The 15,960-nt window shown below is 42.7% G+C and overlaps 1 protein-coding gene across 3 annotated transcripts in view; it reads right to left on the bottom strand.

Moving 5' to 3' along the window:
* The window catches only part of LOC133282715 (core-binding factor subunit beta-like), a 57,321-nt gene that overhangs the window by 20,671 nt on the left and 20,690 nt on the right, over positions 1-15,960 (bottom strand). For 2 of the 3 annotated variants that reach the window (XM_061478913.1, XM_061478911.1), the window contains exons 4-5: positions 4,531-4,647; positions 3,836-3,931 (exon numbers count right to left, since the gene is read on the bottom strand). In XM_061478913.1, coding sequence (XP_061334897.1) covers positions 3,836-3,931; positions 4,531-4,647 — 213 coding nt within the window. Of the gene's footprint in view, positions 1-3,804; positions 3,932-4,530; positions 4,648-15,960 lie in introns of all 3 variants that reach the window. The other variant, XM_061478912.1, reaches the window with a different exon arrangement.

The following is a 15,960-nucleotide window of genomic DNA, read 5'->3' as shown; positions in this document are numbered from 1 at the left end:
TCTACTGTTAGCCTCCATACTCTGTTACACTTTCCCCATATGGAACTATTAAAGGGTGAGCAGGTCCTACTGATCACTCCTTGGCTCTCCAGTCTACAGATGAGTTTATGGATGGGAATCAGGGAGTCTCAGCTGGTGTGATATTGCCATGGGTGAACTGTTGTAGTCGTGATTGGCACTTGTTGTTCTTCCACCTCCAGCAACCCCACAACAGAAGGATTCTCTGAGAGACCAGGCAAGGTGGACACCTGCTCAATTTCCTCAGTCTCCAAAGCAGCAATACCAAAAGCCCACCGGTACCCTTTTGGGTCTTTGAAGTACCCTCTCCTGAGGGTATGCCAATGGTGCATGGAGCATCTGGGCCAGTCACAATGGGGTGCTTTTGCCATTTCCTCCCAGTCAGGCTGATTTCAGCCTCCAGTACAGTCAACTCTTGGGATCCTCCTGTTACTCCAGAAATATAGATGGGTTCCACCCCTTGACAGCTTGATGGTATCAGGGTACACTGTGCACCAGTATCTACTGGAGCCTTATACTTTTGTGGGACTGATGTGCCAGGCCATCTGATCCACACAGTCCAATAAATCCGACTGTCCCCTACCTCCACCTGGCTGGAGGCAGGGCCCCTCTAATAATCATCACACTGGTCACTTAGGTCCTGTTGACACAGGACCTTTATCACAATAGCTGATGTAAAATCAGCTCTTCTACTCCATCTGGGATCCTGCTCACCAGAGACTGAAGCCGCAGCTTTCCTGGGATCATCCTTGACCTTTGTTCTCCTCTTCAATTCAAATACCCATTCCTCCAGAGCCAAGGTAGTTTCTCCATCCCACTTCGTCATGTCTTCTCCGTGATGCCGCAGGTAAAACCATAGGGTGGCCCGTAGCGTATACCCCCTATATCTACCTGCCAAGCAGTAGGACGCCTTTTGTTAATAGCTGAGATGTGGGTTGGTACACGTGGGGAACTGGATAGTTCGGATAGATCGTCTCTCAATTAGAATCACAGAACAGTTAGGGTTGGAAAGGACCTTAAGATCATATATTTCCAACCCCCCTGCCATGGGCAAGGACACCTAACACTAAACCATGCCAACCAAGACCTCGTCCAACATGGCCTTGAACATCACAAGGAATGGAGCATTCACAGCCTCCCTGGGCAACCCATTCCAATGCCTCACCACCCTTACAGTAAAGAATTTCTTCCTTATATCTAACCTAAACATCCCCTGTTGAAGCTTTAACCCATTACCCCTTGTCCTACCACTACAGTCCCTAATGAAGAGTCCCATCGCCAGTATCCCTATAGCCCCCCTTCAGATACTGGCAAGCAGCTGTGATGTCTCCACACAGCCTTCTCTTCTCCAGGGTGAAGTGCCCTAACTTTCTCAGCCTGTCTTCATACGGGAAGTGCTCCAGTCCCCTGATCATCCTCATGGCCCTCTTCTGGACTTGTTCCAATAGTTCCATGTCCTTTTTATGTTGAGGACACCAGAACTGTACACAATACTCCAAGTGAGGTCTCATGAGGGCAGAATAGAGGGGCAGAATCACCTCCTTTGACTTGCTGGTCACATTCCTTTTGATGCAGCCCAGGATACAGTTGGCTTTCTGGGCTGCAAGCACACACTGCCAGCTCATGTTCATTTTCTCATCGACCAACACCCTCAAGTCCTTCTCCGCAGGGCTGCTCTGAATCTCTTCTTTGCCCAACCTGTAGCTGTGCATGGGATTGCTCTGACACAGGTGTAGGACCTTGCACATGGCATGGTTAAACTTCAGAAGGTTGACATCAGCCCCCCTTACAAGCATGCCAAGGTCCCTCTGAATGGCCTCCCTTCCCTCCAGCGTATCAACCGAACCACACAGCTTGGTGTCTTCAGCAAACTTGCTGAGGGTGCACTCAATCCCACTGTCCATACCACCAACAAAGATGTTGAACAAGACTGGTCCCAACACCAATCTCTGAGGGATACCACACGTTACTGGTCTCCAGCCCAACACTGAGCCATTGACCATAACTCTTTGCATGCGGCCACCCAGCCAGTTCTTTATCCACCGAGTGGTCCGCTTATCAAATTGATGTCTCTCCAATTTAGAGACAAGGATGTCGCGTGGCACAGTGTCAAATACTTTGCACAGGTCCAGATAGATGACATCAACTGCTCTACCCCAGTCCATTATCTGAACTCCTGAGAGTTTTTCAACAGTTGAAATGATGGAAGGGGTGAGATTGTCTTCGAACTCTCGGAGCTGACGAAACATTCCATCCACTGTTGGGGGTGCTACATCATGCCAGGTTATTGCTGCCAATGAGTGGGCATATGATGATGGTGCATTCTGTGTAAGTTTCCACTGGCCTAGATACTTGCCCATGCTATCCCACGCACCCTGCCACTCATGACTGTCCAGCCTCAGGGAAAATCTCTTGGTCCTCCTATATCATTATCTAACCCTAGACAAGGCTCAAACCTGACCCTGCTTAACTTTTGAGATCAGACAAAACAGTCATAGGTAAAACACGCTCTGTATGCATGCCAACATGGTGATCCCCATCACAATCAGCAGGCAGGACTCAAGGGTACTCAAAGGCCATTCAAAACCTTCAGGACGCTCAAATGATGTTGTAAACAGTCTGGTGGGGGAGCTGGGAAGGTAAGGGAATGTTTTCTTTCACAGGTTGACCATCCGAGTAGGGGAAAAAAGATGTGGAATTGCCTAACATTTCTGTTATATACCTCTCAAATATAGAGGTGGTGACCACAATGGGAACGCAAGCCACGTCAGCTTCATGATCAATGAGGTTATTGTATTACAAGTCATTACCATAAAGTATAGTGAAACAAGAACCTTAGCCCAAGGCCCCCAGCCGATAAATACTAAAACAGCAAATACCGGCCGCAAGTAATGTATGACATGTTGGAACTCTGAGATCAAGAGCAACAACTTTGAAATCCAATAAATCAGCATTGTGATGAGTGACTATTAATATGAAATAATGAATGCTTATCACAAATATGATTAGACACACTCTGGTGAGATCTGTCGTTATCTCAACCCTTTGTGCCCCACATTGGACGCCACAAAGAACTGTCATGGTTTAAGCCCAGCCAGCAACCCAGAAAACCACGCAGCCGTTCACTGACACCCCCACTTCCGGAGGGATGGGGAGGAAATTTGAAACAATGTAACTCCCACAGGTTGAGAGAAGAACAGTCCAGTAACTAAGGTATAACAGAAACCACTACTGCTACCACCAATAATGATAAGGGAAATAACAAGGTATGAGAATACAACTGCTCACCACCCGCCAACTGATACCCAGCCCGACCTGAGCAGTGATCTAGCCCTTCCGGGTAACTGCCCCTAGTTTATATACTGGGTATGACATGCTGTGGTATGGAATACCTTTTTGATTTGTTTGGGTCAGGTGTCCCGTCTCTGCTTCCTCCCGACTTCCCCTCCTCCCTGGCACAGCATGAGACTCAGAAAGTCCTTGGTCAGAGCAAACATTACTGAGCAGCAACTAAAAACACTGGTGTTATCAGCTCTGTTCCCAGGCTGAAAGTCAAAAACACAGCACTGCACCAGCTACTAAGACTGAGAAAAATGACTGCTACTGCTGAACCCAGGATAGAAGGATAAAACCTGAGAATTCTTTTCAAAACTTCAAAACCTTGAAATTGATTTTAAGATTTAAAAAATGCATTTTGCTTTTTTTATACAACAACAAACAGCAAACACAACATAGTACAGAAACAAATAAATGGAAACAAATCTAAAGTTTTTGGAAAGTACTAACCAATTACTGACATCAGCTGTGAAGCCCTCACCTCCATTTCCTCCCGATGAGACCTGTCTCTATCCTCAAATTCACGAGTTCGCCGCCGAGCTTCTTCAAAGGCTTGTTGTGCCAATGCATCCTCCTGCTACCAAACCAGAGTGACACAAGAGGCTACCCTTGTTTTTATCAGATCACGTTTCTTTTGAATATTAGGGATCACTTGACAGCAAAGACAAGGATGCCCTACACAATCTACTAGAACACACGCGAATTCCAGCAAATGGCAATGGGGAGGGAAAGGGGGGGGGGAGGGGGCAGGACCAGGAAAAGAAGATAACAAATGGTAAAACCCTATTCATCCTCCCCCATATGTAATAAAAAAAAAAAGACTTATAAAACAACTACCCTAAAGTAAATGCTAAAATTGACCAACCAGTTGAATTGTTACAAGTTACACATAGCTTTTCAAATATGTCAAGATGTACTAATCCATAGCATATTGTTAAATCATCCGCAAAGTTGTAAACTACAGATGATTCCTGCCCCTAATATTTTTATGTAATTTAAAACAGTAGTTTAACTACAACCATTTATTTCAGAACTTCCATGCTTTCAGTTTTTCTTTGGAATTTGTACTCGGAATGAAGGCAGGAAACAAGCACATTAGAATGCGTGATCACTACCTGTGTTTCCTTCCAGAACAAAAATGTCTAAGGCACAGTAGCTGTGGGCAGACTGTCTTACCTGTGCTCTCTCTTCATCAAATTCCAGGCAGCCCATACCATCCAGTCTCTGAAGATCTATCCAGCCTTTCCAGATTACACAAACACCATTAAGAATCATAGGTGCCTTCAAGTACACCTGAAACAAAAGCAAAACACATGCTATGAAGTTGAAAGCATTTGCACACATGCCTGCACAGTGACAATACCGATGCAGGAAGCTTCGATACATATTCTCAGAACTTCCAAGCCAGCTGGTAACATGAGACTCCACTTAAGTAGTTTTTCCTGCCTCCTTTCCAAGAATTCATTTTAACTGAGTAATGTAACATTTGCCTACTGCACTGGATGGAATAAATTTAAGATGTGTTCTCATTTTATGACCTGGCACACATCAGGATTTGGTTAGAATTCTGTTACTGCTTTCAGTTAAAGTAACTTTTTCTTCTCGGCTTACCCTTGTTTTGCAAAGGAAGCAGCATGCTGCCAGACAGAGAATCCTTTATGGCACATTCAAATGGTTAAACCAACACATGCTTTCCTACTCTCAAGCAGCACTGGATTTTACCCCACTACACAATCTCTTTCAACAAAGAACAAGCACCAGTTTCAGTCCTCCTCAGATTTACCAACTAGTCAGAGTTTAGTAAAACATACTATACATACACACACCATGCTAAGATTAGGCTTCCCTTATCTACCCTAGCATTTGTGAAAATGCTTTTCAAAAGAAGCACCACCTGCAGCATCTATGTGCCTTCAGTAGCAACCCAGCTAGGTAGGGGAATTTTCACACAGCACCTCCTCCAATAGTTCTAAATTTATCCTATGGCAAATCCTCAAAGCATAATTGATGTTTAGCACTATGGTGCATTTCAAAGCACCCCAAATGTGCCAACTTGCTCTGTTCCACACTCATCAGCTAAGGTCATTCAAGCAGAAAAAGCAAAGGCTTAGAGCTACAGGAGGTAGGTAAGCCTTCCTTACACTAAGGCTGTCATGGTAAAATTAAGTACTGAACAACATGAAAGGCAGTCCATGAGCGGAAGGGAACAAATAAAACCAACTGACAAGCAAGTAATGTTATTTGCCAAAGAAAATACAGATTTTAATCTCCAAGCTTCATTTTTACAACTTATCACACTTCAGTATGAAGTGACATACTCTAGAGGTTTTAATTAGTACAACATGCAGTACCTTAATAATGAAGAAATAATATTAGTTAAAGCATATCTTCTTTCTATCAGCATTCCTACTGCAGGGTCTCCACTGAGAAGAGCAGAGCAGTTTTCTGTCCTGTATTCACAGACTAGCTATGCATGTCACCACACCTGTCTTCCATGACAGCATGCTATGCAGGGCACAAATCTACCAGCCAAGAGCCTTTGCAAGCAGTGGTGTCAGAACCAGCATTAGAAAGATGTGGATTATCAGGAAACCATGTCCCACAGCCCTCATTTCAAGATTAATAATTTCAAACAACATAGAAAATACAACATTACTCCCTTTCAGCACCATCTTCACTCATTCATCTCACAAGAAACAAAGTAGGCACAGTCAATTTAATAGATGCATTTAAGTGGTTTAGAAATGAAAGACAGTTCAAGAGGCTATTAGATTAAGAAGTCATTTTCTGAGAAAGCAGAATTAAAAAAAAAAAAAGCACAGCATCAACTATGGGTCTGTAAAGATAAAACAGTCTGTACTCTAATGCTAATTTCTTTCTGAAGAAGCAAACAAGCCTTTTACTGATCTTCATTTAGGATTTACCTTTCACCTAGCCTCTCCTACCCTTCTGGCGAACAACAAAAGCCTGGGATATCAAGTTAGAGGACTTCCCACAGATAACAATCTAGCTGCTCAAGTTACCTATAAAGAGAGTAATTTTTGCTTGTTTCCTCAACAACGAATGCCATGCTGCCACTGACTGCATTGTTTCAGTGGCTGTTCAATTGCCTTGATCACTTCAGCTGCTAGTGCACTGCATGCAAACTTCATAGCTCAGTGCAACAGCACATAGCTTAGAGCTGCTGAGGACTCAGTACTTCTAATACAATGCCTTAAGCATCACTTGCTCAGGTGTGCAATGCTCAAAATTCTGTGAAAGTCTTCAGAAGTCAAGGGGGGGGAACCAAGTTGACAGAGGCAATGTGATTACTGATGCCTACTATCTGCCCTAAGCACAGTGACCAACAGCTGAGGAGCCTCTGGCATGCAGACTGACCTTTCCAGATAAGGTACTCCACCCTTGTTCCTGAATCAGAGCCCTGAAAGCCTTGCACCATTGGACTTGGTAGGTCTTCAGAACTCGGATAATAAACAGTTTTCAACTCTGAAAAGCTGAATTGGTTAGCAAGATATCTGAGTTTTTAAAAAACTATATCATCAAATTTAGTATAATTCACATTGAAACTAGACATGCTTATGCAGGAACTTCTCTCAAAAGCACAAAGCACACTGGTGCATTCTACTTGACTTCAGATAAAGAAATTTAGAATCTGTCCTGGGTTCAGCAATAGCAGTCAATTTTTCTCCTTCTTAGTAGCTGGTGCAGTGCTGTGGTTTTGATTTTCAGACTGAGAATAGCACTGATAACACTGATGTTTTTAGTTGCTGCTAAGTAATGTTTACTCTGACCAAGGACTTTTCTGAGTCTCAAGCTCTGCCAGGGAAGGGAGGAAGCAGAGACAGGACACCTGACCCAAACTAGTAAAAGAGAATTCCATACCACAGCATGTCATGACCAGCATATAAACAGGGGGCAGTTACCTTGAAGGGCTAGATCACTGCTCAGGTTGGGCTGGGTACTGGCTGGCAGGTGGTGAGCAATTGTATTCTCTTCCCCTGTTACTTTCCTTATCATTATTATAATTAGCGGTGGTAGCAGTAGTGGCTTTGTGTTATACACAAATGGGGGTGGGGGGAGCAAGCAAGGGGCTGCATGGCTCTGAGTTACCAGCTGGGATTAAAACACACCTGTTCTTTGTGGCGCCCAACGTGGTACATGAAGGGTTAGATAACAGATCTGACCAGAGTGTGTCAAATCATACTTATGATAAGCATTTATTGATTCAGATTAATAGGCACTCATCACAATGCTGATTTACTGGCTCTCAAAGTTGTTGCTCTTGCTCTCAGAGTTTCAGTGTGTCACATCTTACCTTCAGCCGGTATTTGCTGTTTTAGTGTTTATCAGCTAAGGTTATTGTTTCACTGTACTTTATGGTAATGACTTGTATTACAATAGATTCATTGATTATAAAAGTGTCCTGGGTTCAGCAGTAGCAGTCATTTTTCTCCTTCCTAGTAGCTGGTGCAGGGCTGTGGTTTTGACTTTCGGCCTGGGAACAGTGCTGATAACACCCATGTTTTTTAGTTACTGCTCAAATGTTTAGACTGACCAAGGACCTTCTGAGCCTCATGCTCTGCCAGGGAGGGGAAGCCGGGAGGAAGCAGAGACAGGACACCTGACCCAAACGGACCAAAGAGGTATTCCATACCACAGCATGTCATGCCCAGGATGTAACTGAGAGTTACCCAGAAGGGCTAGAGGACTGCGGGGTTGGACTAGGTATTGGTCAGTGCTCAGCCAGGCAGGAGAAGGAGAGTTATCAGTCAGCGAGTGGGGAGGTGTTATATTCTCTTCCCTTGTTATCTTGTTATTTCCTTTATCATTATTATTGGTGGTAGCAGCAGTGATTTGTGTTATACCTTAGTTACTAAACTGTTCTTATCTCAACCCATGAGAGTTGCATTCTTTTGCTTCTCCTCCCCATCCCTCCAGGAGCAGGGTGAGGGCCAAAAGGGGGGGGGGGGGAGTGAGAGAGCAACTACACGATTTATGGCTGACTGTGTTTAAACCACAACAGAAAATGATGTGGTTTGCATTTCCAGTGCGGTCACCACCTCTATATTTGAGAGGTATATAACAGAAATGTTAAGCAATTACACATTTTTCCCCTACTTAGGTGGTCAACCTGTGAAAGAAAACATTCCCTTACCTTCCCAGCTCCCCCACCAGACTGTTTACAACATCATTTGAAGGTTTTGAATGGCCTTTGAGTACCCTTGAGTCCTGCCTGCTGATTGTGATGGGGATCACCATGTTGGCATGCATACAGAGCGTGTTTTACCTATGACTGTTTTGTCTGATCTCAAAAGTTAAGCAGGGTCAGGTTTGAGCCTTGTCTAGGGTTAGATAATGATATAGGAGGACCAAGAGATTTTCCCTGAGGCTGGACAGTCATGAGTGGCAGGGTGCGTGGGATAGCATGGGCAAGTATCTAGGCCAGTGGGCCCCTCCAGTGCTTCGGAACTTCACCACTGAACAACTGCAAAATCCAGAAAAATTAGTAAAACGTTTAAATGAGGTATATTGTCATCCTGGGCATGCCTGAGAGGGACAAATCATGGCAACATGCTGGGACTTGGCCTATGCTTACAGAGCCCTCCCTTAAGGCCTGTTTTCACATGCCGATGCTCAAGCCAGTTTAAAAACAAAGACTATGGAATGCCTGTACCTGCAGTAGCACATATGATATTCAGACATTCCTTGCAGTAGGAGCCAGCTGATTCATGCTTCATCAACCTGCACAAAACTTGTAGCCTCTCCTCTACCCCTAAGCAATAATTAACAGCTGAGTGCTGTAATGACTTCGTTTTACTAAGACTTCACTTTTTTTTGCCTTTCAGTATGATTTACATATGTTTTACAAATGCATCTTTAAACATCTGTTATTCTCTCACTGCAAAAGGTGAGTGTAACTAGGAGATAATGCAGTTGGTTAGCACAAAAGTAGGAACGTCAAAGAGACGAGCAAGAAATGCACAAAATATGCCAGGAGAGTCCTGCTTCACATGTCTTGTGTTTTAACCACCAGGACTCATCAGAAGACACAGCACTGCACCAGCTACTAAGGAGAAAAATTACTGCTACTGCTGGACCCAGGACAGACTCCTTTTCCCCAACTCACCTCTTTCTGGAGAATGGAAACCACGTAAGGCTTGCCCAAACAGTTTAACCACAAATCTTTTCGAGTAAAGCCATGCTGGTTCCCTTTCAATTTCCAAACTTAATTATTAATAGGTTATTGCTCTTGTCTAGGAGCCCATGATCTGTTATGGTACCTCAAAATCCAGCAAAGTAGTCTTTTAAAAACTTGAGAATTATCTATTCTGAAAGTTGCCTTAAGACAGTCACAGTAAAGAAAGCAAAGGAAAAAGACATTATTTCTATAAAGACCCCAACTCAACCCCTTAGTATTAATGAGCTATACAATTTGATTAGAAGTAGATAAAAGGATGTCTTTGTTAGAATAACTCTTTCAAGGTTTTGTTCCTAACTCCATCTTAACTGCATTTATGTAATTTTATAATTCTTACCCACACCTCTGGGCACTTTTCATAATATTCAAAAGTCAGTCTTTTAAAACTCCAACCCTTAAGTGAAAAGCACGAGATAGCAGTAGGAAGGAGGAAGGGTTGGAAATTAGACAGTTACCAATTTCATGGATTTTTTTTTTGATGGATTGAATGCATTAAATTAATTTTACAAACACCATTATAGGGACATACAAGAAAAGATATTATACAGCTGCTTCCTGTCAGAGTACAGACTATTCTATAAACCAAATGCGGTACAACTTTTCTGACAGCAAGAGTAGACAGTTGTGTAACTAGGCATTATTATATATAATGTGTATTACACAGAATTAGTTTGCACTCACTTTGCACCCTCATTTTCCACACATTGGTACAGCCACAGGTAAAACATCACATATCAATATCTGCAAGTTTTACTAGTTTAACCCAACTAAATTTTTTGTTTGGGCAACTGTTTTACGTAAGTTTTATTTCACCTCAAACTGCATCTTCCATTTCAAACTCTGATTACAAATCCAAGTAGCATTACATTTTTTAATTAAAGTAAACATGTTACTTCTTCATTGGAATAGGCTTTTAGTGTTAGAAAAAGTATCCTGCTTGCTGACTGAACAACCAGCAAGAGTAAACACCTCCTGGCAGATTATCTGGATGGAGGATGAACAGCACCATTAAACTTGAGAAGGTGCTGCATGAATATGCTGGGCTCTAAGCTGTTGAACTCTGTGCTTTCTCTGCCTACCAGCTCACTTGATCTCAAGGACACTTTCAACAGTGTCTCACCTGGCTTTCTGTACTCTTTCAACTAATTTGATATTTATTTTAACCTGCATTTAAATCAGCAACCCCCACCTCCAACTTCTTGGGAGCTAGCTTTGTTAAAAACAGACAGGGACATGACTCCTATAACACCATTTGTTCATATTTTAAAAAACAAGCTTGATTTGAATATAGAAGCAGAAGATGATTCACAATGACTTTAAAAGAAAAAAAAAAGATGCTTTATTTGAGCACAAAATGCAAAACCTCAGTTTCACATCCTATTTTAGTCCTCTAGTAAGTCCTTATCTCGCAACACCAGGGTATTTAACTGATATGCTATAGATATGCTATCTGTAAGCTCCATCCACACATCCTACAGTTCCAGAATGTTCCTTCTCCCTAAAGCAACCAAGCCATTTCCTCCCCCCCGAGATTGCATGCAGTCCTCACCGCCCACTGACTAATGAATCAACATGCTCACAACAGCCACTACCACAGATAACACCAATGTCATACCCCCAGGAAACACCAGTCCTCAGTGAAACAGTGCAGTCCCCTTCTGTGGGATAAGTACAAATTAAACTTATATTTAAAATGTAGCATTGATCACACATAAAGGAAAAATGGACTTCCAGGAGAAGATGCAGCTACACCTGGTGTGGCAGGAAAGTGCACTCCACAACAGCTCCCGTGGCCACCTTGACTAAGGATGGAGCAGAGTGGAGATTCTGCAGCCACGCTGTCCTAACACCAGGAAAGATGGGAATTAGGTGGTACTAGAAACTGATAAGCTGCATAATTGCTACCCTGAGACAACAGTCTGTCATCTTTTGACAAAAAGCTGTCCTTTGTGCGAACTTTGCTTCATTATAATGCTTTTTAACACATTATAATACAAAAACCTCCAGCTCTAATGCTACCCACCTCCAAAGTGAGATCACTCCTCTTTGAATTCTTTGTCGTATATACATTTAAAAGCAAAGTGAGTTTTATACCAATAATAATAAAGGTATGTATGACTAGAGTCACTCAAGCTCCACCTTGAAGGCAAAAAAATTGTATAAAATGGCCCAACAAAGGGGGAATACTGGGGAAGACATCATTGTGGACCAGTCGAGGAAAATTACATTAACAGATTACTCTTGACTCCTGGGACTGGTCAATGTGCTGGACCTCCCCCCCAGGGATAAAACTTGCACTGTATTAAGTGCTTCCCTAGGAAAATCAGGAATCTCTATAGTTACCTTTCACTTTTATATTTTAAAGCCAGGCTGTGTCATTCATAACTTAATAGCATCTTTGTGTATAGCTTATTATTTGCACGTGCTTTTGCAGACAATGTATTTATCACCAGCAATCCATAAGAACCTGTATCTGTTGCTTTAATAAACTGCAGTTTAAGTAGCTAATCGTAATAGTTCTCTCATTGAACCAAATCCCTCAGTGTGGCTGTGTTAGTTCATAAGCATGATTAGACTGAAGGTGCAGCACGCTATTAGCACATCCAGAATTGTGACTGTTCAACATATTGAATGCAACCAGACTGACAGTGATAAATTGGGCATCACTCAAAATCTAAGCCTAGCCACACCTAGCCCCTCTAATATCTGAGGGCCAGCTGGAACACAAGGGGGTTTATTTTCTGCCAAATTATCTTGGCTTCCTCCTGTTTTCATTTTCCCAGCACACTGGAGCAAAATGCATTCTTCCAGAGGAGGCTCAGTTCTGACTCAGCCTGCCTCACCACACACACATGCCCATTCACAACTGCTCACACAAGCTGCCTCTCTTTTGCTTGAGCCAACTACACATGTCCCAGTTTCGATCCCATCTTCCCCTGAATCACACCCCACTTTTAAACAGCTCAACAGCAGCCTCCTCAGTGACTTCATAGATGAAACACTGACCACTAAGAAAGGAACAGCTGTAAACATTTAATTCAAGTAAGAAAGATGTTAAATTGGTTAAAGCTAACCTCATTTCAGCTTCTCTTTGCATTGCCTGTATACACTACTGAGTAAAAAGAGACTATTCAAAATGCTCAGAGAAGAAATTATGTATTCAACCATTTCCTTTAATGGATTTCTTAAAGGAGAATATATATATATTCATAAACAAAATGCAGTGATCTTGCCATACAGATTTGGCATAACTGTTCTGAAATATAAAGCTGAGTCAGTCCCCCCACTCCCCAAATACCAAGATACCAAGACTCACTTTCATATGATAAACAGATAAGGTTCACTAGTCAATCATGAAAGAAGCAGCAATCTATTAAAACAAAACCAAAGAAAACATATAAAAAAAAGCTTTTCTAAAACATTAACTAATGCACTAAAATCCTCAATTATTTGGGGAACAAAACACAATAGATACCTTCACTAGTGTAATAATTAAAGCTACAGCATGTTTTCTGTAGTACTGGAATACTACCATGATTTCTAAGACATCAAAGAATAGCAGAAGTAGCATCCTCACTTTAGTGAGGTGACAGAATTTACAAGTCACTTTAAGAAAATCTGATATTCTTACTTTCTTTGGTGCTTGGTTGTTACATTTCTCCTGTGTAGTTTGCTCAGCTATGTAATCATGACTCCTCTTAAAAAGGAGATGCATGTTTCATTAGATTATGGAAGTTACTGTTTCAGTTAACTAAAAAGCAAGTCTATAAACAAGAACAGATATGAAGCATTAAGGATGTCAGTAAATGCAATTCAAATCTGTGAAGACTACAGCATTTTATTCCTGGATTAAGATCACTGGTCAGTATTTATGCTTAGAAGCTAGCAGAGAAAAATACCAAAATTCTACTGCACAGAAATTTTATTCATTTAACAAATAAATCTCTATAGTTCATTTCAAAATACTGCAAATGCAGGAAAAATTCACTACACTTGACCAAAACCACCAAAAAATCCCAATACAAAGCAAAATGTAGGTAACTTCTTGTATTTGCAGTGTCACTACAGAAAGGTCCGATGCCTCCCAGTGTGAAGTATCTCGTACTCAGACTCCCTCCATTTGCCTTCAAAATGACAAAGCCAACCACACAGCTCAAACCGAGGAATAACAAAAAATGCAATGAAGAGAATATAATCTGAAAAGCAAATACATTATGGGGTTTTCCCCTGTGAAACTTTACAGGGTCTTTTATTAGTACATCTTTACCACTAGATTCTACATCAAAAAGATTGCTGGATTTTACGTCTACTCTCCTGAAATGGCACTCATCAAAAAAGACCACATTCTTGCAACATTTAAAGAGTAATGTTTTCACAGCTAAACATTGCTAGGACACTGCTGCTGGTCTGCTTCTACAAGAATGCATGCATGTAACCAAAAATGCTTATGCTCACAAAACCAGTTAATTAACAGGGACAAAACAGTTTTCTGCCACATTGATAGAATATATTTTCCAGATGGAAATTTTGAAATTGGTTGGGAAATTCATTCTTTTCAAGCTTTGAGAAAATAGTAAAGCAAAAAAAGGAGTCATAACTAGAAACTCCAGAGGGTTAGAGAGGTTTATCTAAAACACAATTTATACACTATGCTACCTGTATGCAAAGAAAAGCTTATTAAACCTGTATTCTGGAACTGAAAATTTGAGAGGCACAACAGAAATATATTCAATTAGAAAATACCAAATTTTGACAATGTGGGCAAGCAACTAATAAAAATCATCCAGAAACTGACCAGATGTCGTGGTTTAAACCCAGTCAGGTAATTTGTTCACTCACTCCCAGTGAGTGGTGCCGAGCTGACAACAATCAAGGTCTGTGTCCGTCTCCCCCCCCCCCCCCCCCCCCACAGGGGCTCTCCCCTTCCCCGCTCCCGGAGGAACAGGGAGGAGGATCGAGAGAGTGCAACTCCTACGGGTTGAGACAAGAACAGTCCAGCAACAAATCACCACCGCTACTATCAGCTAAAACAATGATAAGGGAAAATAACAAGGGAAGAGAATACGATACCACCGGCCAAGACAACGAGTTCCACCCGGAAGCTCCTGTCCTTCCGGGTAACTCCCAGTTACCCCCCACCCCGGGCATGACGTGCTGTGGTATGGAATACCTCCCCGGCTAGCCCGGGTCAGGCGCCCCGTCTCTGCTTCCTCACAGCTTCCCCTCCTCCCTGGCAGAGCATGAGCCTCACAGAGTCCTTGGTCAGGGTAAACATCACTTAGCAACAACCGAAAACATCGGCTTCACCAACACTGTTCTCAAGCTAGAAGTCAAAACACAGCACTGCACCAGTTAACACAAAGGAAAAAACATGACTGCTACTGCTGAACCCAGGACATTATCCACCCCTTATTCCATACCATTCACGTCGTGCTCAGATCCCACATTTTCAATACACCATCGCTCTCCCACATATATACATCCATATACATACAGACCAAGAGGAAAAGATCATTTTCTTAGAGCATGGACCAATCCCTACAATGCTGCCGAGTCCATTCGGTCCATGATGTTCAAAGTTCATTCTCTGTTGGGATGATAGCTGGAGGGAAGTCAGGGCCAGTCGCTGGTGACCTGGAGACATCTAGTTGATGGGCCATAAAAGCATTACACAGCAGGCAACGGCATACAATTGAGTTCACTGGCTGTTTTCCCCTAAAATCAAATCCCCTTGAGGTATACATCGGACTTCCCCATCTTCCCGCATTACCCACCAAGTATATCCAGGTCCCTGAGCAAAAGCAATCCCACGAGTGGGTTTGCCTTTACCTGAAGCAGGAATAACCCAGACTGTCTTCCCCAGCAAATTCTTCATATGCACCATGGGAACTTTGTCCCCCTCTACAATATGTAAAAGTTCTGACTGGGCTGGGCCAGCCCTGTTGGCAGATCCTCTGGTGTTGACGAACCAGGTGGCCTTTGGTAAATGTGTATCCCAATGCTTGAAAGTTCCCCCACCCATTGCTCTCAGTGTAGTTTTTAACAGCCCATTGTAGCGTTCGATTTTCCCAGAGGCTGGTGCATGGTAGGGGATGTGATATACCCACTCAATGCCATGCTCTTTGGCCCAAATATCTATAAGGTTATTCCGGAAATGAGTCCCATTGTCTGACTCAATTCTCTCTGGGGTGCTGTGTCGCCACAAAATCTGTTTCTCAAGGCCCAGGATGGTGTTCCGGGCAGTGGCATGGGGCACAGCGTATGTTTCCAGCCACCCAGTGGTTGCTTCCACCATGGTAAGCACATGGCGCTTGCCTTGGCGGGTTGGTGGCAGTGTGATATAGTCAATCTGCCAGGCCTCCCCATATTTATACTTCAACCATCGTCCTCCATACCAAAGAGGCTTT

This window comes from Pezoporus flaviventris, unplaced genomic scaffold, assembly GCF_033815535.1.
Source record: "Pezoporus flaviventris isolate CSIRO_AGI_PZ_B2104156 unplaced genomic scaffold, CSIRO_AGI_Pfla_v1 ptg000136l, whole genome shotgun sequence".
Taxonomy (NCBI): Eukaryota; Metazoa; Chordata; class Aves; order Psittaciformes; family Psittacidae; genus Pezoporus; species Pezoporus flaviventris.
The sequence above is the reverse complement of the archived record's forward strand: the minus strand, read 5'-3'. Positions and strand labels throughout refer to the sequence as shown.